Source organism: Anabas testudineus, chromosome 10 (assembly GCF_900324465.2).
Source record: "Anabas testudineus chromosome 10, fAnaTes1.2, whole genome shotgun sequence".
In the NCBI taxonomy this organism is placed as follows: Eukaryota; Metazoa; Chordata; class Actinopteri; order Anabantiformes; family Anabantidae; genus Anabas; species Anabas testudineus.
The window spans coordinates 5,633,141-5,661,119 of NC_046619.1; the positions used below are offsets into that span (position 1 = coordinate 5,633,141).

The window sequence follows — 27,979 nt, forward strand, 5'->3', positions numbered from 1 at the left end:
CCCTCCTCGCCCCCTCCTCTATCTCAAAAACAAATTCGGGATCCAAGCATGCCACAACAGCAGCTAGGTATCCGCCTATCCTCCCCCAAAGTCACCGCAGGCGCAGCAGCAGGCTTCCCCCGTCCGAGAGAGCACGGAGACTCCACCGAGTGATGCCACTACTGCAGCAAGAAAAGCACCCAGCAACCTCGCATATTGTCGACGCCTGCCGGAGGACCCGACACCACAATCTCGGCCCTTGACAGAAGAGAGAGCCCCCCCATCCCCTCGGCTCCGTTCCCGTCCCGACTCCAGGATGTCCGACTGCAACGCAAGTCCCGCCGACCGGGTGATCAAATGTAGGCATGCCAAATCCTGCACGGCCAGTGAGAGCTACCTCTGTGCCAATGATTCTGCTGTACATTGTTTCTGTCTGCATCCCTGTCGTTGCACCACTGTCTCTTATTCGCACGTTTTTTTTTTTTTTTTTTTGTCTTGAGTCCATCTCTCTTTTTTTTAATGATTGTAGCACCTTGTAATAAAAGAAACCTTTTTGGCTGGCGAGTCACCATGCATGTGCCTCTGAACCTTTTAGGGGAGGGAGGTGGTGATGGATGGGAAGGGGGTGGGGGGTATCCAGCACGATACGCCATAATCAGGGTCTTCCCTCTTTATTCTATTAGAATTCACCCCCTCACCGAGGCATTACCCCATTTTCTAACAGAGGGATGTCTCTTCCTCTATGGATAACCAAAGCTATTGTGCGACACTCCGTGCTGCATGAGCTCCATTCGGGCGCTCCACTCCTAGTGGTGGTTTCGTGTTACTGAACAATACCCAACAGAGTCACAGCCGAGAGAGTGCTAGAGGAAAAAAGCAGGGAGGGAGAGAGGGAGATGAGCATCTTGTTCCAATGAAACATCAAGCAGTGTGACGATGACAGCGAAAGGCAGACATAAAGGTAAATAAACGATCCGCGTAACCTGCGAGCGTTGGTGTTGTGCTTTTGCTGTGGATGTGGATGGTGTCACGGGATGATGTTGCATGTAAGCAACGATGAAAGGAGAGAGATGAGGAGAGAGGGAGGGTAAAGATGCTATGGGGGACTTGTCACTCGGAAGCTCGAAACGATTGTTGATCTTTCTGTCTTAGTGCTCATACAGGCTCCTGTATCTCTGCGCGTCCTAGTGGTACTTGGTTAGTGGTAATTGGTTGTGCCGACCACTCGGTGGCCTACATTGGCGATCTAGTTTTATTTCAGCCAAACTGAGCCAAACTCAGGTAATCGATAGGTTTCGACCGAAGGTAGGCTGACAACTTTGCCAGGCCGAGTGCGCACCTTCCTACTCAGTTTGGTTAAAATGAATCAAGCTTACGGGGTGAAATCAGTCTGATGTTTCATGATGTGACGTTTTCAAACCACAAGTGTACATGATGACTGTGAGAATTGTTTAAAGTCGACGTTTTCTTTAGTTAGGCCTGCGTGTCAGCGGGTGATCGTGCTTCTTCCGTGCGTGTCGCTCTTCCACGACTCCGTTAAGGTGTCCCTGGTTTCCCCCTCTTGTATCCCTGAGTGTCAAATGAGAGACAAAATGGAGTTTAGGGATGCTGGACTGCGTATCCGAGCCGTTTGTCCAACCATGATGATGAATGCCGCCCTAATGGTGTTATTGCATCATTGGATTGTGGAATATTTAATGTGTTTATGAGAGTGTCTGTTTCTGCTTTACGCGTGGGCGGCTATAGGGGAAGCGAGGAGGGGCTCCGCTCGGGTAATGATCCGCCGAGCTTGCACAGATTGTCGTGCTTATCGGGTCACAACCCAAGGCTGGCAAGGCAGCGGCGCTTCCACGCACCCAGCCTGTCACATGCGACGATGCCTGGCTGGCTGTCTCTCCCACTGGATCCCCTTAATACACTCACAAGGTTTCTGTGCAGGAAGAAGCAAAGCTGACAGTTGGACGTGTCGCTCGGGCATGCCCCGGTATTCCGTGCGTGCGTCGTGCTCCAAAGGGGGTGGGCTGGGGGTCGTCGGGGTCTAGATAGCGTTTTTTTTTATGCACGTAGGCCTTCAGGACTGCATGTGCATATGCATACAGTATGGCTGTATGTGCGTGCCTACATGCAGTTGTGCAGCAGCAGTGCTAAGAAATCTAGAGCTCCTGCGCTGAAACCAAATAAAGACCGACCCTCCTGCATCCATCAGTTATCTACCTTCACCCCATCACAGTTAGTAGCTCCCCTCTAAATCTGTATGTGTATTTTTACTTTTTAATTTCTGTGTGCATATGTGTTGTATTGCAGCTGGGCCACTGGAGCTCAGCTGCCTCAACACTGGAACAAACTAAGTGCCCTATATCCTCATGCATCATCCATCACACACACACACACATATCCACTCACCCACTCATACACTTAGACACATACACACACACAGAGAGAAATGCAACTTCTCTCATAAACATGCAGCAAAAACAGCAATTCATCAGTCATGTGAGAAGGATTTAGTGTGTATGGGGCCTGCAGAGGGATGGGGGTATCAGTCAAAGGGACATCACTTCTGGCAGATGGACTGTAGCCGCTAGTTCCTCACATTATAGATTTAGTGATGTTCAGTAGAGAGACGTGCACAGAGACGGAGCCAAAGGACGAAGCATACCGAGAGGAACGGACAGAGAGGCAGAGAGTGTGGGGGCGAGGTGAGGGAAAGAGGGAAGGAGAGAATGTGACAAGGCCACAGAGGAGGTGATGTAGCTGGAGCGAGAGAGAGAGAGAGAGAGAGAGAGAGAGAAAAGAAAGACAAGGGAAGAAGTGTTTCACACTGTTGAGTGGCAGGACAGCATCCTCTGACTTAACCAATAGACTTCTCACACCCTATTCCATCATTCACTTACCATGAAACCCTGTCTGTTTCTGTGCAAGAAGCAGGAAGGCTACGAATTACTTAAACTTTAATTTACTTTTAAGTTGCCTACATACATATATAGTCTGGTACAGTAGTTACCTAGGGATCATTCTAACAGTCCATTTCCTAGAATCCTGAGGTGAGTGACAAAGCACAGTGCAGAGTCACAGCAAACAAACAGTGCCAAATAAATCAATGACTAGAATTAGAAATCGATTAAATGTGTAACACTGCCTGTGTTGATCCCTTAAGTGGGCCAATAAAGGCCCGAATCAGGTGGTCCTGTTTGTTTGACAGTGTAAAATCATGTGATGGCTACACCTAAATATGAAAACAGAATACAGACACAGATACATATTCTATTGATCTTTTGATGGCAGATATTATAAGATGTCAATTGCAGATGTAATTATAACACTGATGATGATTACACCCCATACCAGCTAATTCCAGGGGTCTGCATTGTGCACAGTGGGTCACTGAATGACTCAGTATGGAATGGAGCCATTGTGAACATCATTACTTACACTTGTGTATTTGCTTCCATGACATGTCAAAATGTCTGCTACAGGGTCTGTTGGTATTGTTGCAGAGGACTGGTGTGACTAGCCAAGCCACGGCACGCTTGCTCAAACAACAGTACAGAATATTTTGTGGTTACAGCTTTAGGTATTTGAGATGCTAGAGTAGCTTGTTTTTCTCTGTTTTGTAGCACTGTTCATAGAATACATGAGACAAAAAAACATTTTTATGGCATCACTGTGGTTTTGGGTTTTGGAATTGGACCACCAACCCAGGGGTTTGTAGACGACTGCCCTACCAACTGAGCCACAGTTGCCCCTTAAACAAACGTGCCTCCGACGTGGCAGTCGGGAATTCTACCACTGAACCACCAATGCTTATATAATAATGACTGTTCTCCATTGTCCGTTGATTCTTATTGTCTCAGTGTCTGTACTTTACGGTGAGTGTATTGGCACTAAAATGAGCAAATATTCTTGGTTATACAGCAACGTACATACACTATGGTAGGTGAAACTGTATGTGATTGCCATTATCTTGACTTAAATGTATGAAAATAATCACTTCAGTAATGCAGTGTTGGTGATGGTTAGTTTTACCTGTTACAGTTGGTCAAGTAAGTCGATCATTTTTGCCGCCTGTCATATGATTACTGAGCAGACTGTATGTACTGTATGCTGGCATAAATGCAGCACAGAGTCACACAGAGGCATTATTTTGCTGCCAAATGTCTTTATATATATTATGTTCAGTGCCAATGCACTAGACTGTCTGATAATACAGTTAAGAAAGACATTTCAGACCACATGTGCTATTGCCTCCTCAAATAGCAAGCTAGTGTTGTTAAATTCCCTTTAGTGAACTCAATTGCTGCTCTCTCTCTCTCTCTCTCATATCATTTGAATGTAAACAGCATGTACATCTTTTGTGAACTGTGATCTTTTAAACACATATTGGAGTCATATCTAACATGCACACATGCATGTATGCATGTATTTATGCACAAACACAAGCTCACAAACATCACCTCTGGCAAAGCTCGGGGCACACTAGGCATATTTCCCTTTACTGTAACATGCGGTCCCGTTCCCTCAGAGCCTTGTGTGATCTGCATGTGTGTGTGTGTGTATGTGTGTGTGTGTGTGTATGTGTATGTGTGCTATCTTTGTGGGTTAAGGGTACCACCTTAGCCTGTGTGCCCTGTGGGGTGGGTGGCAGGGCAAAGACTATTTATAGAGTAGCTACTCCAGAGAGTGAGTGAGAGAGAGAGAGAGAGAGACAGAGAAAGAGAGAAAGGGATTGTCTAATGAGGACAGGCTGTTAGGGGATGGGCCGTTGTTTCTGTTGGTGTGTGTGTGTGTACACAGATGGTTCTTCATGTGTGTAGTGTGCATTAATTGAACAACTTCAAACACATCTTCAGTTGTCCCCTCTCCACCACCTTTAAATACCCAAGAACCTATGTGAGCTGATCTGGGTCAAAGATGTTAGATAAACACAGACACACATATTATACATGTGAACAGTCGCATCTCTCCTCTCTCATACACCCCAATTTCTGCTCTCCCTCTCTCTCTTTTCAGTGCTCTCATTCTTTCATCCCTCAGTTTCTACCTCCTTCATTTATTCATGCTGAGACAGGCAGCGGGATGTACTGATCTCAGGAGATGTGTGTGTGATCACTTTAGAGGAGGTCCTGTAGAGGGCAACACATTTAAAACACACACACACACACACACACACACACACACACACACACACACACACACACAAAGTATAGGCATGCCATCAGATCAGTTCTGCTCTGTGTCATGAGATGAACATCAGACAGACACATTGTGGACAGGAGCAATATAGCTCTGTAATGAATTAGTAGTTGTTCATGCTGTACGTGCGTCTTTACTGTATGTGTTGCAGTTTAACTCTTGTAAATCTTTTGTTCAGCACTGAAGACCATTTCCCTTTTTTTCACTGACCTAACAACCAGGTGATTGAGAAACCCATGTTTGCTTTGGTTTATACCTATTTAGTCCTATTTTACAACATTTGGAGGACAGACACACACGAGGACAGATGGACCATGGGTGACTTCTACCGTCATTTCTGCAATCTGTCTGTTCTCGCTTGCTGTCACTTCCTCCGTCCTGCACCAGCTCCTGTGATCGTGAATGGTTTCCCTGTGTTATTAAAACTGATGAAATATCCCCATAATTAACTTTAGCCATTAGGGAGGATGTGCACAATAACAAGATGATTCTGATCAGATTCTGCTCCAGTTAGGCTATTAGGGCAGCCCAAACAAATTTAGGAGATTTGGTTGAAAGCTATGTCATAGATTTTCTCTCAGGCTCCCCCTCGCTGCTCTGTGATGTGGAGGTTTTTTTGGCTGAGCTGGCAGTTTTGGTGCTTAATAAATTCCACACAGGGGAGTTCAGCTACAGAGAGTGGGCCAAAAGACAAAAACAGAACAGTACAGTACTTTAGGAAGAAGCTAAAAATGCTTTTCACCTCTTTGCTCATCATACCACTTGGTCCATCTCACCTAACACGCAAGACTTGCATCATGTGACGGGTTACCTCAGTGAAAAGGACAGGTCTAGATGAATAACTTTTTTTTTCACTCCACTTGCCCCCACTCCAGAACGTGGAGTTCCCCGTGTTTGTCTTCTGTACTCAGACAAGGGACAGCTCAGACTGTACTGTCAGAGAGTAAAGTTCCCTCTCAAGGTTAAAACACTTGGCAGCATCACAAAGCGTTAAAATGCCTTGAGAGGAATACTATCCACTATCACTTTACTGATAACTGACTTAGCTGATGAATCATAATACATAGTGTTAACGTACTCTAAGTACCATGACGTTTGCCTCCTGGTCCTCCTGACAGGAGCGTCTGTACATGAATACTTTAGGTTTTGCACTGCTCGTCACTCCCTATTTTATGGCAACATTACTGTTTGTGGAGCGTCAGAGGCTAAAAGTACTGGAATTAATCCCTGAACAAAGACAGCACTCATGCCATGATTATTGTGCTAAAATAACTATGTGAGCTAGCCAAAGTGTAGAGCCGACCGTCTCCCAGTCAGATAGGATGAACCACAGTGTGAGGTGTTTTACACCAGGAAGCTCGGTCATGTTTCACTTTGGCAAATATTTGGTAAAACAGTGCTTGTGTGCAGATTTAGTTATCCTATTTGTCCTTAGAAGTGCTTGTAAGATGGCAGTTATGGGGCATAGAGGGCAGTCACTGCTCATACGTTGATTAAATGTGCCAGGAACTCTTCAGTGACAGGAAGTGACTGCCCTACACACCTGCCCTTAGACTTTTATCCTACCAGAGTGCTGTAGGGACCTGACAGTGAGCATCACCATGGTCCCCTAAACAAAAAGCCAATGGATGTTTCATCTGGGTTTTGGATTGTTGCAGATCATAAGTGATGTTCATTTATGAATGAATGATCTTCACAAATAAACATGGCTTGTGTGAAGTCTTCATCACTTCAGTGACACCACCACTACACTCCCAGCTTAGTGGTTCTGCACTCCATGTTTTTATTTAACTTGTAGTTCACTAACATAAAGATAGGTTACACAAAAGTCACATTGAAGATTCATAAAGATTCATTAAGGTAATTCCTCCTGCTCAACGTACGTACTATGAAGGATATGTTAGTGTTGGTGAGGCTTCTGTTTTTGCTTAAAGCTACCGTTAAGTTTAAATTAATCAATGAAAGGCTTCTTTCAACCTGAATTATTAGAACCATTCACTAGGATAAAAAATTGGAAGTTTAAATATTATTAAGAATTGGAACAAGACATCTCACAGAAATAACTACAATGATTTTTTAAGGAGACATTAAATGGACACGATTGATCCTAATGTTTTCTAATCTTGGTGGATAAGGTATTCTTTGTATTCTTGCCCCTGGTATAGCACCACTGTGAGTGAGCTGGTTGAAAAAATTCAATGTATTGAATCATCAGTGGGTGCATTTTGTTCTGCACAAGCTTAAGAGCAACATTTGTACAGAGTCTGTTTTTGTCGCCATCTCCAAGTGGCACAGAATGATCCCTTCTCAGGAACCCAAGTGTAGTTTTCTCTTACAGGATTTGAAAAAAAAAAAAAGATTCTGTCTTTATAGAGGGCTAACGTCATGATGGTGTCTGTGTGTCACACAAGTTCAGTTTCGTCATTAAATTTAAGTAAATGTCTATTGTGATGAAAAAATGCATAATAAATATGAAATGAAAATGCTTAAGCGTGTTAGCATTGTGCCTCTGTGAGCATGTTAAAACACTGCTGTGCTTCCATACAGCCTCACAGAGCCCCTAACATGGCTGGAGACAGATAGTGTTGCTGTGGAAAAAATCATTTTCCAATTGTTTCAGTAGTCAGTCTAGATTAAATTGAAGGGGAAGCCTTATAAGAATAATCAAAAAACAGTTTTTAAACTATACCTAGATGATATGTGATGATGCGTTGTGCTACTGAATGTATTATATTATACAGTAGATCATAAGGGTGTTTTAAATGTAAATCTGTTTCTACTACATTAATGTTGAGCTCCAGGCCTACAGAGTGTGATGCACAATGAAGGAAGGGCTTAGTAGTGCGGAAAATCCATATTTTCACTAACAAAATATCTTGAAGGAAGAAAAAGTGATACCTACATGTTTTACAAATTCATATGAGAATTGCAATATTAAATTCATACCTAGTTTGTTTATAATTTACAGCTCTTAACCTCACAGAGTTTTCAGTCTTCAGATCTTTCATCCCTTCATTAGGCTTGAATTACAGTAAGAAACCTCTTGGATTGTGATGGTCAGTCGTCAGGTGCAAATGACTGTTGTGGCTTGACTGTGCTGGTTCTGAACCTCTTCTCTCTCTATTCCCTAACTGCCAAGTATAGTTTTCCCAAGTATAGTTCCTTTCCCCAAGCTCTGTGTCTCTGCTGCTCTCCGCTCTCTCAAACCTGCCCTACTTTCACACTGCTCTCACAATTTACGAGTTTCACACTCCTTCCCTCTCCCTTCTTGCTTCCCCTCTCTCCCTCTGTCCCTCTCTCTCTCTCTCTCTCTCTCTCTCTCTCTCTCTCTCTCTCTCTTTCACACATACACTAGAAGCCTCAGTGTTACCTCTAACCAGAATATATATACACACATCGGCTGTATCTTTCTGTGCAAGCTTTAAAAGAGTACTATACACACAGGTTTCCATGTTATGTACCAGCATCATTACAGTTTGTATCACAGCACAGTACAGTGAGGTGCAGCACAGAAGTACAAGACAGTACAGTACAGTAAAATGAAGGAGGAGGTTTGGCCACAAATGGACTGGGCCTTGCTGTTTCATTTATAAACACTGTAAATATGAAGACGCTCAAATACCAGCATGCATGAGTAATTAATTTTCTGGCTTGTTTTCTCTGACAGCCCGGGGTGCACTAACCCTATAAAATATTAATCAGTCCTAACCTGAAAGGCAAAACTGGTTATAACAAGTAGAACCGCTGTTCTCGATCGATGGAAAACAGACCCTTCAGCTTGGCAGCTCATAGTATCCTGGGATGTCTCAGGGTGCTTTCGTGTGTTGTTTTCAGTTTGTAAAGTGTGTAAAAGTGTCTCTGGACGTGATACGAGCTAGGCCATGGAAGCCCAAGGTGTCATTAGACATGTTGTGGTGTTCACATATGTCACCAAGCGTCTATCATCATTGTGTATCCCATGATGTGTGTTTTAGTTGAAGTTCAGTGTTAACATTAGGTACTTATTACTTTTGATGCAGTCAGTATGTTTTGCTGCTAATGTTTCTATGCTTTTACTTCAATATAAAATTGAATGCAGAACTTTAAGAATGGTAAAGTACTTTCACTTCAGCAAAGGATTTGCATTATTCTTCAATGACTGGGTGTCAGGATGCTAAAATAGGCTAATGGACATGTTTGGACAGTAAAAGGTTGATACAGACTCGCAGTTTTTATAGAACTCAGAACAGAACAACTACTGTGTAACGATGAATTGCAATTTAACAGCAGCAGTTGTTGTTAGTGTTTGTGTTGTAATATATGACGTATGATGTAATCTGGTCCCATGTAGTTGCTGAGCTACTTTTCCTGACTAAATGAAATAAAATGTGAGTATCGCATTAAAATGTAATGATGGACATCAATGTTAAAGCTCGCTGAAAAGACGATGGAAAGAGAGAGAAGCAGCAAGAGAGGAAGAGGAGAGACAAACTGAAAAACAAAAAAAAAAAAAACAAAAAAAAAAAACAGAGAAGGGGCAAGAGGAGAGAGTGCAAAACAGAGACAAAGTGACAGAGAGTGAAATTGTGTGTGTAGAGAGAGCCAGGCCTAGTTTTTAGTGTGTGATCTAGGCCATTATCTGTGTTAGCACTAGTGGGGCTCCAACAGGCTCTGTGGATCCTGCATAACAATACCTTTTATGAGCTTGTATGTGTGTGTGTGTGTGTGTGTGTGTGTGTGTGTGTGTGTGTGTCTGTGTGTGTGTGTGTGTGTGTGTGTATGTGTGTGTGTGTGCCACTGTAGGCTCACACACACATATGTGATCATGCGTGTTAACGGTATTGTGCCATACATGATGTACGCATGCGCTCCCGGCCCTCTGCCTATTGTGTCTTGCCACTGAGTTTTCCCTGTTTGCGAAGAACGCTCGTGTGTGTGTGTGTGTCCGCATTTTGTTTCTTCGCATGAGTGTATGCGAGTCCTCACGTGCAGCTGTGCACTCTTGCTGTATCACCCCCGTCGTCAGTCAGCCCCCTTCTCCAGCAGTGCCCTGGGGGCCTTCATTATGTAAGAAAGACATTACTGCAGAACAGAGGCAGGCAGCCCTGATAACTCTGGCAGCCCCTGCTTCAATACAACACGCCTAGGCCTCCATAACACACACTCACACACACACACACACACAGCCAGATCCTGCTGCAGAGGTGTGATCAGGATAATGGTCAGCATTCAGGGCTTGTGATGTTTGTTGGCAAGCTTGTTGAACAATACAGGAAATATCAATAAATCATGACATGAATTATAATAAATGTTCTCTTTCTTTTTCCCTGCATCAACTTTTCTCCTTCCTTCCATAATATTACTCACTATTTATTCACCATCTATTTATTTACACCCCTAAATTTCCTCCCTATCATTTATTCTCCTCTGCCTCCGTGTCTCTCTACATCTTCTCAATCACCCCTGACCCCCTCTGTCCAGCGGTCCCCTTCCCCCTGGCCCACCGGCTGACCATGAAGGAGGTGTTTGATCCCGAGGGCCGGCCGCGGGTGGACCTGCTCAAAGCTCACCTCACCAAGGAGGGCCGACTGGAGGAGGCTGTGGCCCTGCGCATCATCGATGAGGGCGCCGCCATCCTGCGCCAGGAGCGCACTATGCTGGACATCGAGGCGCCAGTCACGGGTATGGTGTAGGGATAAAGATGAAGTGTTCAGTGGACAGTTACAGTACTGTTATTTGGAAACTAAGAAAACTAAACCTGCTACTAGTTGAATAATTTGACATATAATTAATATAAATAATTATTTAACATCTTCTCATCCAACAAGAGTTGGATGAGAAGCCCTGTACATCAATCTTCTCCCTTAACTCTCAGAGAGACAGTAAGTAATAAGCATATTCCTACAATGTCAAACTGTTTGTGCACCTTCCAATGAGGCCACCCCCTTCAAAAAAAAAAGAGCTACATATGTGTTTATATGCACAACTGAGAAGTGATTATATCACACGCTTTCACATTGAGAGCACAGAGCAACAGTCAGACAGAGAGATAAAGGTGCAGTGAAATTGAGCTGCGGAGCAAAAGGCATAAATATCAGTAATAATGTATTAATCAGATTCCATTCATTGATTCATTAATCTGCCATATGTATCTGCCACCCTCTTAATATGAACTGTTGTTCGGTCGCACTTCGCTGAGAGAACCAATTGGCAGTTCTGTACCTCACAATAGCGGGCGCTGGCTTCCTAATATCTTCATGTATTCCTTTGCCAGGGAAATGGTAGAAACTGAGGAGACTGTGCAAAGAAAGGAGGAGGGGGAGATTGAGATCAGGACAAAATGGAAAACAAGTTTCTGAGAGGATGACAGAGAAGACAGAGAAGCAGGCAGGCCGACTCAGACACTCTCAACCTATTGACACTGCATGGTTAATGTACCTGTGTGTCTCTGCGTGTGTGTGCGCATCTATGCAAATGTGAGCAGTGAGATAATTCTGCGTGGGCTGTTGTGCCCACGCAGTGTGGGAACATCACTCGGCTTTCACAGGTACAGATCCCCGGGGACGAGGACAGATAGACAGGCAGATGGAGAGACAGTCGATCATAAGGGCTTAGAGCAAAGGTTCTCAAAGCTGCTCATTCCCAACGAGCAACATATTGATTCCTGTGCGCAAGTTTCTCCACTTTTACAGATTCTGACCCAGGAACACCCACTGGAGGGGATTTATTTTCTGAGGCGGCTATGATTGATTAGAACCTATAGATTGCAGAGAGATTATTTCGTAAAAATAGCTGATGCAAATGCAATGTTGACAAGGTATTTTAAAAACAGTGTATCACTCTCTAGTCTCTATGGAGAAGCTCTGAGATAAAGCAACTAGTGAACAGACAGGCAGGTGGATGGCTAAAATCTGAACTGACAGGCTTTTAGGGTGTCACATAAAGGCTTCTGGGAGAATGCTGAGACAGGTCTGAGGAGGCAGACAGGTACGGCTCCATTTTACTCATGCCATTTTGCATTCCCAATTCCCAGTTTAAATTAAAGCCAAGGCTTAGGAGTAGACACACATTCGCAGACACACACAAAAACAGACATTAACATAGCAAGCAGATGAAGAGACAGACATGCAGACATAGCCAGCCAGACAGATGCAAAATGGCCATCGTAAAATGGCTGCAGAGGGAATGAGAACTATGACATCAAGTAAAAGTGAAAGGAGAGGCCAGACAGATGGCGAGGGAGGCGGATGGGAAGATGTATGCTGGCAGATCATACAGACAGTCGGTCCTGAAGTCTTTCAAAATACATAGTGTTGAGCATATGAAGACTGCTCTGATTTAGATCCAGTACTCGTGGATGTGGATTGGAACAATTCACTGGATCAGACGTCAAAAATCTGTAAACATGCACTAAAATCTGGAGATGTGAAGTTAGTGATGCAATCAACTAATCAATGCAGAGACTGAGCTGTCCATGCTACGTTAGCATAGCATTTTAGACAGCTTCACAGAAATTATTGATAAAGATGTTAAACTGGCCCTCATGTATTCCTTCACTGGCAGGAAGTATTTAACACAGAGACGTCAAAGCAATTGAACTAGCTAGACTTTCAGGAGGACATTTAAATATAATTTATGTTATGTTGTCTTCCATCTGGCAGATGTGTGCTGTTTCTAGATCAGCAGACAGGACAGATATACCTCAGCAGATGCAAATGGGGCCATATGGAGCCACTGAAGCAAAGATTGCCCCACATTTGTTAACTGAATTGTGGAAACAAAACACGCGGAAGCTGAATATTGTGGTGTTCATGATCGTAACGTCATTGTGTGCTGTTTCCAAAGTGTGTGGTGACATCCATGGCCAGTTCTTCGACCTGATGAAGTTGTTTGAAGTGGGAGGTTCTCCTGCCAATACACGCTACCTCTTCCTAGGGGACTATGTGGACAGGGGCTACTTCAGTATCGAGGTGAGGATGAATTCTTCACTAACATGTCAACATGTTACTGGGTGTGTATTAACCTGTGCATATATTGATATTACAACACTAAGTCACTTTCCATGAGCGAGATCTAGTCCATTACAGGGGTGACTGACACACCACCACTGTGCGTGTAGCAACGATGTCATTTAAAATTCATAGATATAGAGTGTCATTATCAAGGCCGGCTTTCATTTAGTTTTCATATTTAGTAGTCTGTGTGGACATAACAAGTATAGAAAAACTCAAGGATAGTAATCACTAACTAAAATTCATTCTACTGAAGTATGTGTGGAAGCTGAGTGCAGACAGTGTACTATCCAGAGGGCTGTTTGGACATTTGATTCTCCTGCTGTGAGTCCAGTAAAGTATGTTTGTGTTTGCCTTGTCTGATAGAAATGCATTACAGATGAGCAGTGAGGCTTGAGTCCATAATGTACAAGCACATGGTGAATGCCTTAGTTTGTTGAGGCATAAGAGATGTGTCATTGACATGGAGCGAGTTCGGAGCACAGGGAGCAATATTTAGGCCACCTTCCTAACACACTTCAAGGACACATAGACAGGGGACTTAATGTAGAGCAGGGATGACACTTTGTAAAGGTGAGAGAACATCCTCTAGGCTATTTGTAGGGTTAAAAACCAGTGAAAACATGTTGGAAGATTCACAGCTTTTTTCCTGTTAAGCTAAGCAGCACAATGTCTGTTATGTTTATCTTTATAAAAGTTCAGTTCACACTCAGCTCCACTAATTCGGTGCATTAAAAAAGGAATTTCTGGTAACATCTCCACTGTGAGTTTCTGTGCCACAATTGAATTACTGGTAGGAATTTAATGAAAGTAAAATTATCCAACTGTGCTCCGGCAGTCACTATCAGTGTATGCTGTTTGCTTATTTGCTTCCTTGTTGAGAAGTACATAAGAGAAGTCTTAACACTGTTTTGCGTGGTTAAAATGAAGCTATAACCTGGAGCGACTTAGATTACCTTATCAGGGGCAAACAACTACCCTCAGTTCAGCCAAAAGTAAAATAAAAACAGCACCAGCACCTTTAGTTTTTTTAAACAAAAGCTAAAAAACAAGTTGTGCTTTCCTATTAGTTTAACTTAATATAAAGACACAAGTAGAAGGTAGAAACGACCTGTCTCTGTCTAAAATCAATACACTGGACCTCTTCAAGCAAGGTAGTCTTCTGAGCATAAGAAAATGCATATTACATAAAACACACACACACACACACATATACACACACACACACTACAAGACCAAGTACTACAAAGCATTACTTACTTTTGTGGCTAGTTTAATGGGGTTTTATTTCATTGAGCTGTTTGCTCTAACCAGCATTTGTTTTCTCTACCTGGTGAACCTCCAGTGTGTGTTGTACCTGTGGTCACTGAAAATCCTCTACCCAAAGACACTCTTTCTTCTACGGGGAAACCATGAATGTAGACATCTGACAGAATATTTCACCTTCAAACAAGAATGTGAGTAACTAACTTGTGTTTTTTCTCTCATTATGCCGTTGGCTTATTTCCTTACTACTTTTGTTTTAAAGCCGCTTCCACTACTCACTTTTGAGCTACGGTAGAAAAGAGCAGCAACTAGGAATTGTTTCTATTTTTGATTAAACTGCTGATCATCATTTCTTGATGAATTCCTTTTGTTCATTATTAAAGGTAAAATAAATTAGTTTAAAACTTACCCAGTAAATATATCCTTCCAGCAGATGTATTTTACAATGAGAATCATTCTGTAAATTTTGAAAATCATTATTTTAATATCATGATATAAACACCTCAAAAATCCAATAGAGCTGAAAAAGCAGATGTCACCCTACTCCCTGATATAATAATAATAACATTAAGGACAGGCTTTCACACATACTATACTAAGCAGTGGGTGGTTTATTGTGGTTATGATTTTCATAGCACTAGAAAATGTGGTTAGGGAAGCTTACCAATGTATAGGCATGTGCAGAGTTTTGTGAAATTTAAATACGAGACTACTCATATAACCTACAGGTATTATTTTTAGCTTGACTGGAGTAAAGATAGCTTTGCTCAAAGCTGAGCTTTTCACCTGAGGCCTTGAGCTGTATATGTGAAGAGAGTAAATATTTTTCTTTTTATTATTTACTACTATATAGTACTTACAACCTTTTATAACATAATGTGGTATCACTGCCACAGACATATCTAAGTAGTACTAAAAATGATATTACTCACTCCCTCTCTGTACAGAATTTATACAAATGTTTATATATCACGAGAGTTGAGGAAAAAGAATGTCATGTCGACAGGGGCCCCTTTGATTTAGTGCAGGGGCTTGAGCCCCCAGAGCCACCCCTTCTGTACGTGCCTGCTAATGCCAGAAATGGTCATATCAGAAGACAGAAACACTTTGATCATTCAATCCCTTGCACTTTTGCTATTATTTTTAAAGAAATCTAAAACACATCGTCCTCTCACTACCTGCTCACCTTTCTATACATGTGGAGAAAATCAGAGTTTGACAGACTGAGCATCGTTGGATTGAAAAGACAAAATAATTAGCTGCTTGGTGAAGATGTTTAGTGAACAGCTGCTTGTTTAGATAAATTTTCTGTCATTGAACTAGAATAAACTCACAGATCGTTTTAGCAGTTCAGTTATGCATTTTGTGTAGTAACTCTTTTCTTCTCTTCATCTCCCCCAAGGTCCCTCCCACATCCATCCTTCCTCCCCCTCCTTTTTAGTTACTGGCAGTTTGTTTCCTCCCTCATTTCCCACACTCCCATCTCATTTCTTTTCCTCTTCCACGCTATATTTTCTTCCCTCCCCCAGTCTCTCTCTCTCTGACTCTCTTCTGCCAGTGAATGTCGGCGTCCTGTCCGAGAGTGGGTGATTAGCAGCAAATTAATTTGGCCCTTAATGATTGGCTCAGGGACTTACTCCTAAGTGTCTGATTGGCCAAGGGACGAGGAAGCTAATTTCCCCTGGTGCTCATGGCGAATAGTGGTCGCCCTCAATTACCATCTGCTGTGTGTGTAATTGTGAATGTGTGTGTATATGTGTGTGTACCATAACGTGTGCAAGTGCATGTACTACAGTATGACTGCATGAGTGTGCAAGAGTGTGAGTGTGAGTGTGAGTGTGTGTGTGGAAGGAGATGACAACCGGTGGACTAGCAGTAGTGAGCTCGTGCTGTACACAAGGCAGATGGAGTGGCTGACAAACAATCCTCTCCAATCACACACACATACACACAAATGTTGGCTACTGTACACTGGTACTGCTCACAATACTGGCTTTGATTTGTATATGTGTCGTTCTCATGTCACACGCCTTCCCATCTCTCTTTCCTGCTCCCTTGTTGTCTCTTATCCTTCCTCTCTTTACCTCTCCTCATTCTCTCTCTTTCTCACTTTTTAAAATTATCAGTCCTTTTCTTCTCCTCCCTACTCCTCACTCACTCTCACCCAAAATCCACCCTTCTCTCTTTTTCTTTTTCTTCTATCTCTCTCCTCCGATCTCCTTTCAGCTATTTTAATCCTGCGTGTCAGATGTATTGTTACGCCCATGTGTGAAATGCACTTTAAAGATGCTGCGTATTGGTATCACTGCCAAATGAAAGGAGTTTTTCATAAAGCAAAAAAATAAGCCTTTCAGTGATGCCTCTGCGCTGGTTTGCGCTTATATTTGGGTCAGATTTTGTTCACTGGAAGCAGAATTGGAATTTGAATTTGCATCAATATGTTGCCTGAAATTCTAAATACTATGTACTGTAATATGGAGCCTTCTTTCATGGCATTCAGTGGCATTTCTAAATCATCACAGAGGAGAGAAATAAGTCATGTGGGAGTGCAGGAGAAAGTGATGGCCACATAAATTAATAACGTGTTATGTAAAAATCCTGCCTTTACACCCAAGTGAACTAAATTATGTTTTTAGAGGAACCGCACTGGTCTGTTTGAAGCTTTTAGATTACTGCTACTTATTACTGATATATAACAGTCACACTCCAAGTGACAGGGACTGGCTGTACGTTTGCAGAGAGGGTGGTTGTTCAGAGCATGTCTAAACACACTCAGGCGCCTTCTTTGTCTCAAATCTTGAAATATCTTTCTACCCCTCCAACCACCTCCAGGTAAGATCAAGTACTCAGAGCAGGTGTATGATTCCTGCATGGAGGCGTTTGATTGCCTGCCCCTGGCAGCCCTGATGAACCAGCAGTTCCTGTGCGTGCATGGAGGGCTTTCACCAGAGATCCACACGCTGGACGACATCAAGAAGGTAAAATAAATAAAATTAAAATAAGTACACACATATACATTTTAAGCAATACGATAAAAACAAACAAACTACTTACACTCACAGTTTAGAAGCGAAAATAAACAAGAAATCAGAAATTAAATAGCAACACAGTCTTAGCTAGCTTAGTTCAAGCTAAAGCTAAATGTGCTTATTCACTTTCCATTGACCTTAAATAAAAAAATAACAATAATAATAAAAAACTGTTTTCATTAAAGCTACAATATGCACAACTGACCCCAGCTCATCAGGGATTAGTCACAATACTATAAAGAAGAAGCTTCAAAACTTAACAGTCAGAAACAGTAAACCATAAACTCACTATTAAAACCTTCGAAGCAAATATCTCTGCACTGCTGCCACAATATTCAATTAGTCTGGGTCACACAAGAAAGTTTCACACTGTAGCGTCCGCTGACATCTTGTTCAGCGAGTTTTCTCTTCCACATAATTAAATAAAGCAGAAGCTAAATGCAATCAAAATGGAGAGAACAGCTAGCTAAACGCATGCTAACAGCAACTAGCTTAGCAGAGGAGCAATAATTACTAATGTGTGAATTCATTCAATATGGTTTTGTTAAACTACTGTTATTTATATACTTAAATATATATTTTAAAGTAGTAAATTGTATTCATTGTAGCTAAACAGCAAGAAATTCAAGCATTCCCCTTTTTTATGTTGTGTTTTCTTGTGGCTAAAACTCACAAACTTTCTGTCAAACAGCCTTTTTAAATGTTGTTTCTGCAGCTATTGTCTCACTGCAGGGAAGAACACATGCTGTAACAGCATTAATATACATTTTGCTAGGTAGAATAATAACATTAATGTAAGATGACTGACTTATGTGCCACAAAATACACCTGTTAGCACAGTCACAAATACAAACTGCAACTTTTATTTATACCTTTATCACAGAATGGACTGTAGATGCAGAGAATTAAGAGGAAACCAGAGAGTCCACCAGTGCACACACGCGGTGCATGTATCGGGCTGACAGTAACACAGAATACAAAAGCACACACATGAACAGAGACACATGAGAACGCACACTTCCTCATCTAATGGCAGTGTTTCCATGGTGAATCTGCCGGTGTGACATCTTCTCCCTCCTGTGTGGTGAGGGTTGCCATGGAGATGCTCTGCTCTGACTGTGTGTGTTTGTGTGCATCTCTGTATCTGTGTCTGCTATGTGTTTCGCCTTCCTTTTCTTTCTGATCTATACTGTATGTGCTTATCCATTTGTGTGTGTGAGTAAAACATTTGTGTGTGAGATAAGTGTTTCTGTTTCTACTTTTTATGTGAATTTTCGTCATATGAGCAATTGTGCTTCTGTGCACTAATAATTTGTGTGTGTGTGTGTGTGTGTGTGTGTGTTCTGTGTCCTAGTTGGATCGGTTCAAGGAGCCCCCAGCGTTTGGGCCCATGTGCGACCTGTTGTGGGCCGACCCCCTGGAAGACTTTGGCAATGAGAAAACCCAAGAATACTTTGGTCACAACACAGTCAGAGGCTGCTCCTATTTCTACAGGTACAGGACAAAATTGCTCCTTACAAGCTGCACCATGACACCAACAAAGGGAAATATTGCGCAAGAGTCCTGACTGCTTATTTTAGAAAAAAAAAAAAACCCTCCTTGAATTGAAAGTAGCCTTGCACAGTATCTCTCTGTGCATATGAGGCTCAGGATTATTAACTCACCTGATATTCAAACAAGCCAGACCAAATACAATATTCAGATATAAATTAAATATACTAGAAGCAATATTTTTTAGAATTACCAGCTGAAACATACGTCCAGAAATAAGATCACTTCCCCCAAATGTGTCCCTGCATGTACCGTGTTCAGCTCATTTAATGTATCTTGATGATCCAGCATCTTGTAAACGTCTGAAGTTAACGAGTTGATGCTGTACTTTACACGCCAGGAATCGTCTGACTTGTGGGTGGACTTCAGGCTATTGGTTTGAAATGTTGGTAATGGGAAGAGAGAAGGAAAATTTCTTCCTGCATGGCTATACCACATCCAAGATCCAATAACAATCATTGGGATTTGTATGAGAAACAGAAAATCTTGGCCAGTTCACACACACACACACACACACACACACACACACACACACACACACACACACACACACACACATGCACAAACACCACACACACACACACACACACACACACACACACACACACACACACACACACACACACACACACACATGCATAAACACCACACACACACACAGTTCCGTTTCAGCATGAAACGATATCCCACAATCCCCAGGGAGACTGCACGGTTCTGTTGCTATGACGACTGGCTACTCCTGCCAAATATGGAGTGATATTAAGATACAGTGAGAGAAAGAGGGAGAGCAACATACGAGCAGGGTGGTTGTGGCACCGGTGGTGGTGTGATTGAAGGTGAAAGATGGAAATAAAAGAGCGAAAATGGAGGAACGGAAGACAAGGAGCTGAAGTACGGAGCATCAGCGCGGTCACAGTTGTAGTCCTCACATGTAGAAGTCAGTGTTATGATGTGTCTTTGGTGAACACAGTGATTTTCTAGGTTGAGCAGACACAGCATCAATTTTCCAACTACTGTATACTCCCTCAGCACTGAGGTGGCCATAAACCCTGCTCTGGCCTGCCTGCACTCACTGATGCCCCCAGCTGGTCCCAGTAAGACATAACATTAGAAAACAAGAGGCCTCCATGTCCTGCTGTTAGACTCTAAATACTTCCATCTGTTTTGTGGTTTACAAAACAGTCTTGGTATAATAGCATATGGCATGTTTGTTAGGTAAAGTAGTTCTTACTGGATTTGTGTATACTTCTTTCTGCTGTCTGCTTTTGCCCGTTGCCCTGGTTCAGATTCATTTACTTACCTCTCCTTCTGTCCTCAGTTACCCGGCAGTGTGCGAGTTCCTACAGACCAACAACCTGCTGTCAATCATCAGAGCGCACGAAGCACAGGATGCTGGGTAAGCTGACTGACTGTTCTTCTCTCAGCTTAAAAGGGAGCACCATTTAATTTAATGGCTTACCTTGACATTTCATGCACCGAGCTGTTATTTTCTTTGTCAGGAAATCGGCACATTACAGGAAAAGAGCTTCCACAAATGTTCCTTCTATCACCCTTAAACTATGTTATTAGCATTGTTAGAGTTTGTCTCACTGAGAACACCAGCAGTCTGCACCAAATTCAGTTGAACTAACTGACCTCTTGACAATAGCCCGGTAATGGAAAAAGACATGTAAGGATTGCACTACTAGTCCAAATAAATTAGTGGGGGCAAAGTATAATTTTCTGACCCACAAATCCAGTCCTGGCATCTGTTGTCCCAGTGAAAATCCTCTAAATATAATGCTGCAATTAAGGCAGTGCTATTCTGAATGATGCTGACGTGAACCCATTAACAATATTTTGTCTGTCATGCTGTAGGGTAGTCTGGGTCAAAGGAAACTATAATACAGGAGGTTATAGCTGCACTGTAAAAACTGCCTAATGTATTGATGAAGTGCTGTGTGTTTGTGTAAAACTACTAGTACTTCATAACAATATGTGTGCATAATGATAAATAGGGTTTAAATATGTAGTGTGTTCATTCTGGGAAAGTGACAAAAGTATAATCTATCAGTATACAGATTTGTGAAGGTGCTGTTTGACGGAAACTGTTCTCCCACAATGCAGTGCAGTGAAGTGAAAAATTATTACCCTAGTATTATCGAATTATGGATGGTGACACAGCTCTAGCAACACCTCAGGAAACAGAAAGTGATATTTTAAATTACTTTGTTATTTTTGTTATTTTCTATCAATATAAAATAGTGAAATAATCTGAAGGTTAGTACAGTGACAAGCAGCCAATCAGGAACTAGTTATAAAATTGTGATTGGATAGAGGCATTTGGTTACGCACATTAGTTCCTAGAGACATTCACTGGCACCGTGATAAAAGATAGTATGGTAGTAAGTGACTATAAGAAGAAGAAAAAATCTGCATGATTATATTTTAAGTTAACGAATGAAATTCTTGATCACTGATAAGTTTGATAATTAGTTCAAATGATTTGTGTGTGCTTCATGTTTATTATTGTGTCTAATCTAGCTGGGTTCTTGGTATGCAGCTTGCTAATTGCATTAGTGTGAGTGTGTGTTTTTATTTGACCAAGTCACTAAATCTAGGCCTAAAAATTTAAATGTTCGCTTTCTGCTGGAAGCCTCTCTCACACACTTGGGATTTTCAGTACCCTCCCCAGTGGCAATTTTACCTTACCCTGTCATTTTGCCCACACAGATTTTCCCAGCCATGTCAGGGATTCTGTTCTTTCTTTGTTTTTAAATGCGTGGCTGTCTCGCTTTCAGTCAGTTCCTGTCTGGTTTAGAGACCTCCGAAGCAAATCCTCAGTTCTCATCCACAACATGGTCTTTTATTCAAATAGCTATAACGTAGGCGGTTTGTTTGTCTCTCTGTCCTCAGGTACCGTATGTACAGGAAGAGTCAGACTACAGGTTTTCCGTCCCTCATCACCATCTTCTCTGCTCCAAACTATCTGGACGTCTACAACAACAAAGGTCTGACACAAACATGCACAGAAACACACACTGGCATTTTATACATACAGAAGAATTGGGCTCTGCTACTGTTGATATGTGGTAAATGTTTTTTTTTTGTAATTTAGCTTTAAGGAATATTGTACTTTCCTAAGTAACCAAATCCAAATGACTAGTATGTAACAGTATGTATTTATTCAGCCGCAGTGCTGAAGTACGAGAACAATGTGATGAACATCCGTCAGTTCAACTGCTCTCCTCACCCCTACTGGCTGCCCAACTTCATGGACGTCTTCACCTGGTCGTTGCCTTTCGTGGGAGAAAAGGGTACCACACTTGAGACACACACCCTTCTTTTTAGACTCCACCACATATATAACTTTATGCTAAAGCATCATAATTCAATGCATAAACCTTCTGGTTTGCAGTGCATATTGGGGTGTAGTGTGTTTGGTCATGACTCAGCACGTGGTGCGGCGTTTTTATTTTTTATTTAATCTTATTGGACAACAACAGTAGAGATAGAGCACCAGGTCACCCCACTGTTACTGGTTAAATGTGCGTGTGTATCTGTGTGTTTGTCCTGCAGTGACTGAGATGTTAGTCAACGTCCTGAGTATCTGCTCTGATGACGAACTCATGAACGACGGAGACGAGATCTTCGATGGTGAGAAACACTGAGCGCTGACTTTAATACAATAATAAAGAAATACTATGATTTTCATTATAAATCGTGTCTGGCTTTGTGTTTGACTCTGTCACAGCCAGTGCAGCAGCAGCCAGGAAAGAGGTGATCAAGAACAAGATCCGAGCCATCGGCAAGATGGCCAAAATGTTCTCCGTCCTACGGTGGGTTGAGTTCAGCTTGTGCGTGTCTGTGTGTGTGCATGTGTCTGGCTAAAAATGCACTGTTTTCTGCAGAAATACATCAGCAGTGACCACACTGTCCCTTTCTGAGCTGAGTCTTTTAACCCACAAGCATGGTTTTGTGTGTTTGCAGGTGCACAGTGAGGGGAAGTGTGTAATTCTCTCCTTATCACCTGCTCTCTCTCTCTATATATATATATATATCCACACACATCTGTCACATACATACTATCTCTTTCTGTCTCTCAGGGAGGAGAGTGAGAACGTGTTGACCCTGAAGGGACTGACCCCTACAGGAATGCTGCCCAGCGGTGTGCTGTCGGGGGGCAAACAGACCCTGCAGAGCGGTGAGTGTTCAACACACTCACGCACACACGAACACACTCTCCAACGTAGCCCTAAACACCCCTTCAGAAACATATTTAAAAGACACACAAGTACACACAGACACAGTTTAAATATCTGCTTTGGACCATCCTCCGGTTCCTTCCTGCCTTCTTTCCTCCTCTCTTCCTCTACTGCTGTTTTTCTCCCCTCATTCCTCTGCCTCACTGACTCACTCACTTACTTCACCTCAACTCACCAGCGCTGAGGATACTAACAGCCTGCTGGTTGTGTATGTGTGTGTGTGTGTGTGAGAGAGAGAGTTAGAGAATGACAGAAAGTAAGGGGCAGTCATGCAGATGGTTTTAGGGTTAGAATTACTTAATTTTGGTTTAGAGTTAGGGTTAGGGTAAGGCAGTACATGTGATAAATAAAAAATTGAAACAGAGTAGATTAGCATGGACTATGTGACAGTAATGAAGGGAATTAATTAAATCAATGAGTGTACTCACAATGACACGCTGAACAAAAATGTGTGTGTGTGTGTGTGTGTGTGTTTGCATGAGTTGTGTGAGCTAACACCAGCTACTGCTAACACCAGGTGCCCTATGAACCTGCCATGGTCTCAGTGCTGCTCTGAGGGCCTCACATGACTAAAGCCTGAAACATGCTTTGGAGGCTGCAAATTTGCAAACGTTGTGTGCACAGGTTCGAAATCCATCTGCTAACATAAATTGAACATAAAGTTAAACGTCTACAATAGGGGACATCTTTCAAACTGGACAATGAAATAAATATTTCATATTTTAGGCCTTTTGACTTGAATTCATAGTGTTCAGTTGCGAGACAGACAGGAAAAGTGTTGAGGAACAGAATGTGTTCTAGCACCTAAAGCGTTATCACACCTTATCATCTTCAGGAAGGTCATACAAATATTTGTATTGATCCATCAGCCTTATTTTCATTCTCTGTTTTTTACTGGTTCACTTTTAAAAGAATTCTTCTTTGTTTGTGTTTATGTTTGGCTCCTGGGTTGGATCAGTCCAGGTGCTGGCTAAATTATTTCACACCTATGTTTGTTTTAGAGCTTTTAGAGGCTCCTCTCAAACTACTTCTTTATGTCCTGAAGTCCGTACATTTACGATTATCTGCACAGAAGCATGTTTCAGCCTTCACTCCTTTCTTCTTCTCCTCCTTCTGTCTTTGATCTTCTTCTTCTCTCTCGGACTCTGTCATCTTCTCTCTCTTCCTGTCCTCCTTTCCTTCTCTTCTTCTTTTCTCTTTGCCCATCCTTCAGCTACCATTGAGGCCATAGAAGCCATCGAGACAGTTAAGGACGCCGAAGGTAAAATCCCACTCATTTCACTGTGTGTGTGTGAGTGTGTGTGCACATGCGTGCACATGTGCGTGTGTGCGTGTGCGGCATGGCTGCGCTCTCGGCCACCCATGCTCTTAAGGTCATAGATTTTCCTTACCCACGATGCACTGAGCTCTTCTAACCATATCAGCGCTTACAACAAAGCCTATAACCGCCGCACGCTGAAGTCACCACATCAAAACACACAAAACATACACACACTTTTCTCTTTCCATCTCTTGGAAATATCAGTACACCTTCCTTCCCAGCACTCAGAAAAACATTTATTCACATCGTGCAGTGATACAACACACAGCATATACAACTTTATATATACACACAAGAAGAGCAGGGCTGTGGGAGTGGGTGTTGTAAATATAGGTGTGGTCACTCAGACCTCCTGAAGTCTACAGTTGTCTTTTCTTTGCTTTCCTTTATATTCCAGAAGTGGTGTGGTAGTTATAGAAGATGAACATGCAATCAATCTGTTTCTTTACAAGCTATGGCAGAACATTTTTAATGATGAAAAAAAGTAATGCAATAGGAGAATATATGTTGATGTATTAATGTTGCAAAGCGATTAATAACTCTTTATTGTGAAGTTTCAATTAGCTTTCCACTAAAATATCAACAAACACCCATGGTATCCTTCAGCAAATGGTCACACGACCTAAAGTAAGTACAGCAGTCCATCTTCACGCGAAGATGCCTGAGACGCTTGCTGAAGAAGACCAGGGGATATGTTTGAAATCTCTGAAAAGCTAATTGAGTCTTTTTACCACCAATTATTCAGCTGCAGGTTCAATTGGAATAATTCAAATTTTCAACTTAAACATCTGTGTTCTCATGAAGAAGTGATAGAAGATCAGTTTCATGCCCATTTTATATTTAGAAGGACTGTCTGAAGGACAGATCTGCCAGGTTCCTGTGTGATACTGAACAGATTGTGGTCATGGTGTTGGTGTTCAGTGGGTTATATTCTGTGTCCGATCTTAGTGATTACTCTGCACGCTGTAGTTAACTGTGTTTGTATCTTTAGTGCTGTTGTTGGCTTACCTGAACTACAGTCCATAATTTGTTGATGCAAATGAATTATGGTTACTTTTTGTGTTTGTTTTTCTTTTTCATTCATGTTATATTGTTTTTTATTCAGCTGGGTATTGTTGTATAATACAGTGTTATATGACAGTGGTCGTTGTTCAAAAGTGGTACTGGTCCCTCCAGACAGACTTCCTTATCAGTAAGGATTTCCAAACCTCACAATAATTATTTATCTTTTTAGCAGTTAGTTTTAATGTTAATCACCATTACATGTGGTAGGTCCACCCTGTCCCATGCTGTTGTTCCATCTGTAAATTAAAGGGGTTCTCCACTGATTTAGTATTAAAGTTCCATAACTTTGGGGAACTCTCACAGTACATGCCAGCAGTTCATAGAGGCAGCAGTGCTTTAAGCTAGTGTGTGCATGCAAACATGACACACAGTGATGGTAGCATGCTGATCTGTGTAATGTTCATTATGTTGGTGAGAGAATGTTAATGTTGCATCAATGCAACTGTTCCTGCTCGGTCCAAAGTCCCTCCTTCTTTTTCCTTATTTCTGTTCAAGGAACTTCTTCATTACAATCATTTACAGTGTATACAATATAGTGGTATTAGTATTCTCATCCTACTCTCTGAAAATAAGCCTATTCTAACAATATTCAGTATGTTGCCTCCAAAGCTTATTTGAGACACCCGGGCTGACATCATCACCCTCGTTTGTAAACCCAACTGCATGTGCAAAATCAGTGGATTGACCCTTGAAGAAATACATTAACTTCAAGTGAACTGAACAAGTTTATTTGATCAAATCTGACCAACTGTACGGTATCACCGACTTGATTAGGAACACTTCACTTTTGTCCTTACTTTGTTTGAGGTTTGGAAAAGGGTGACTTCCAATAAAAAGGTTTTGAACAACGGCTGACTGTCAGGAACTCTTCACAGAGGCAAAACATGACTTACAAACAACGCTTCTGTGCAGTTGTGCTTCTTTTCACACTCTGTGTGTCATAATGGCTTATCTACCAGGCATCTCAGGTCGCACTGACTGTCATGTTCACTGTGAGCTGCGAGGTCAAACTAATCCTAGCTCAGCATTCAGACAACAGATGAACACTGGCTGATGTGTGTGGATACTGGTGTAAGAACGCTATGAATGTGCACAGGTGAAGTTTGTTTATCCAAACCCCAAATTACCTTCAACCAAAGGGAGCAGAATGAGGACCCAAATAATCAAAATATAGTTACTGGTGTGCTCAAATGAAAACATTTAAAGGCCGAGTTAAACCAGAATAGATGATTTGGAAATGTATGCACTCTCACATTTCATAAATGATTCAAATGTGGTTTCAATCCATTTCAGTGCTCTGACTATTTCTTTCAAAGCTCCCAGAGGTTTGGATACACAAAATTCTACTAAATGTCTAGTTAAATATTAACCCTGCGTGCATGTTTGTGTGTCTGTGTCTGTGTGTGGGTGTGTGTGCCTGCCTGTCTCTGCAGCCATCCGAGGCTTCTCCCCGCAGCATCGGATCAGCAGTTTCGAGGAGGCCAAAGGCCTGGACCGGATCAACGAGAGGATGCCTCCACGACGCGACGCCGTCAACAGCGTGGGCCTGTCGATGGGCCGCATGAACATGGGGGAGCCCAATGGGACAGACAGCAACAGCAATATACAGTGATGGACGAACACTCCCACATGCCAGACACCTGCAGTTACAACACTGATGTGGTACTATATTTATAGATACGTGTACATAAGCATATATACACAAAGAAATGCATCACCCACATACACACAATTGCAGTATTTCTTACACTGAATAGGCTACAGACAAAACACCCAGACACACACATATACACATGCAGCCACACACACAACATTACCTGCCCTTTCTCGTTGCCCTCAGCTGTATGTAAAGGCATGAGCGTCCCCGGGCGTCACCACCAAAAGGCCGAATCTCTTCACTGAACTGTTCAGCCCTATTTAGAGAACTACAACTCCCCATGTACCTGCACAGCAACGAGAAAGAAACTACAAAAACACTCCCCATGCAAAACAGGAGGAGCTGCTGTACACCGTGTATGTTGGGGCTCACCAGTGGGTTGACAGTGTCAGCATCATGTGGCAGTATCAGTGCCGTGTGTTCGGTGTCGGGTGGGGGCGGGTGGCATCAAGTGTTTGCATGAAGGGGTTGGGGTGATCAGGGGGAAGGGGCATTTAAGCTATGTATGCTTCTTATTCCAGTTTGTATCCCAAAACAGGAAGTGGAACCGAACCTGCACTAGGTTTGATTTTATAGGGTTGTGCTTGCGTGCGTGCGTGCAGATGCTTCAACATGTAAATGTCCGTGCAGTTCTATTTGAAAGTGTGTTTCCGTTTACAAACACATGCAGATCTCTCCATTAG

General features: G+C 42.3%; 1 protein-coding gene across 3 annotated transcripts; it reads left to right on the forward strand.

The window, feature by feature from the left end:
• The first annotated feature begins 14 nt into the window (after positions 1-14).
• Positions 15-27,727, forward strand: ppp3cb (protein phosphatase 3, catalytic subunit, beta isozyme). Of its 3 annotated transcripts, none has more exons than XM_026357002.1 (14): positions 15-338; positions 10,633-10,833; positions 12,997-13,121; positions 14,509-14,620; positions 17,262-17,407; positions 18,813-18,952; positions 20,328-20,405; positions 21,905-21,999; positions 22,180-22,305; positions 22,568-22,645; positions 22,743-22,827; positions 23,095-23,192; positions 24,467-24,514; positions 27,073-27,727. In XM_026357002.1, exons 1-14 carry the CDS (start codon positions 296-298, stop codon positions 27,249-27,251), a joined length of 1,554 nt encoding a protein of 517 aa, XP_026212787.1. In that variant the 5' UTR covers positions 15-295; the 3' UTR covers positions 27,252-27,727. The 3 variants fall into 3 exon arrangements, with proteins under 3 accessions (XP_026212787.1, XP_026212790.1, XP_026212789.1); XM_026357004.1 differs by lacking the exon at positions 15-338 and adding an exon at positions 737-940; XM_026357005.1 differs by lacking the exon at positions 24,467-24,514.
• The last annotated feature ends 252 nt before the right edge of the window (positions 27,728-27,979 follow it).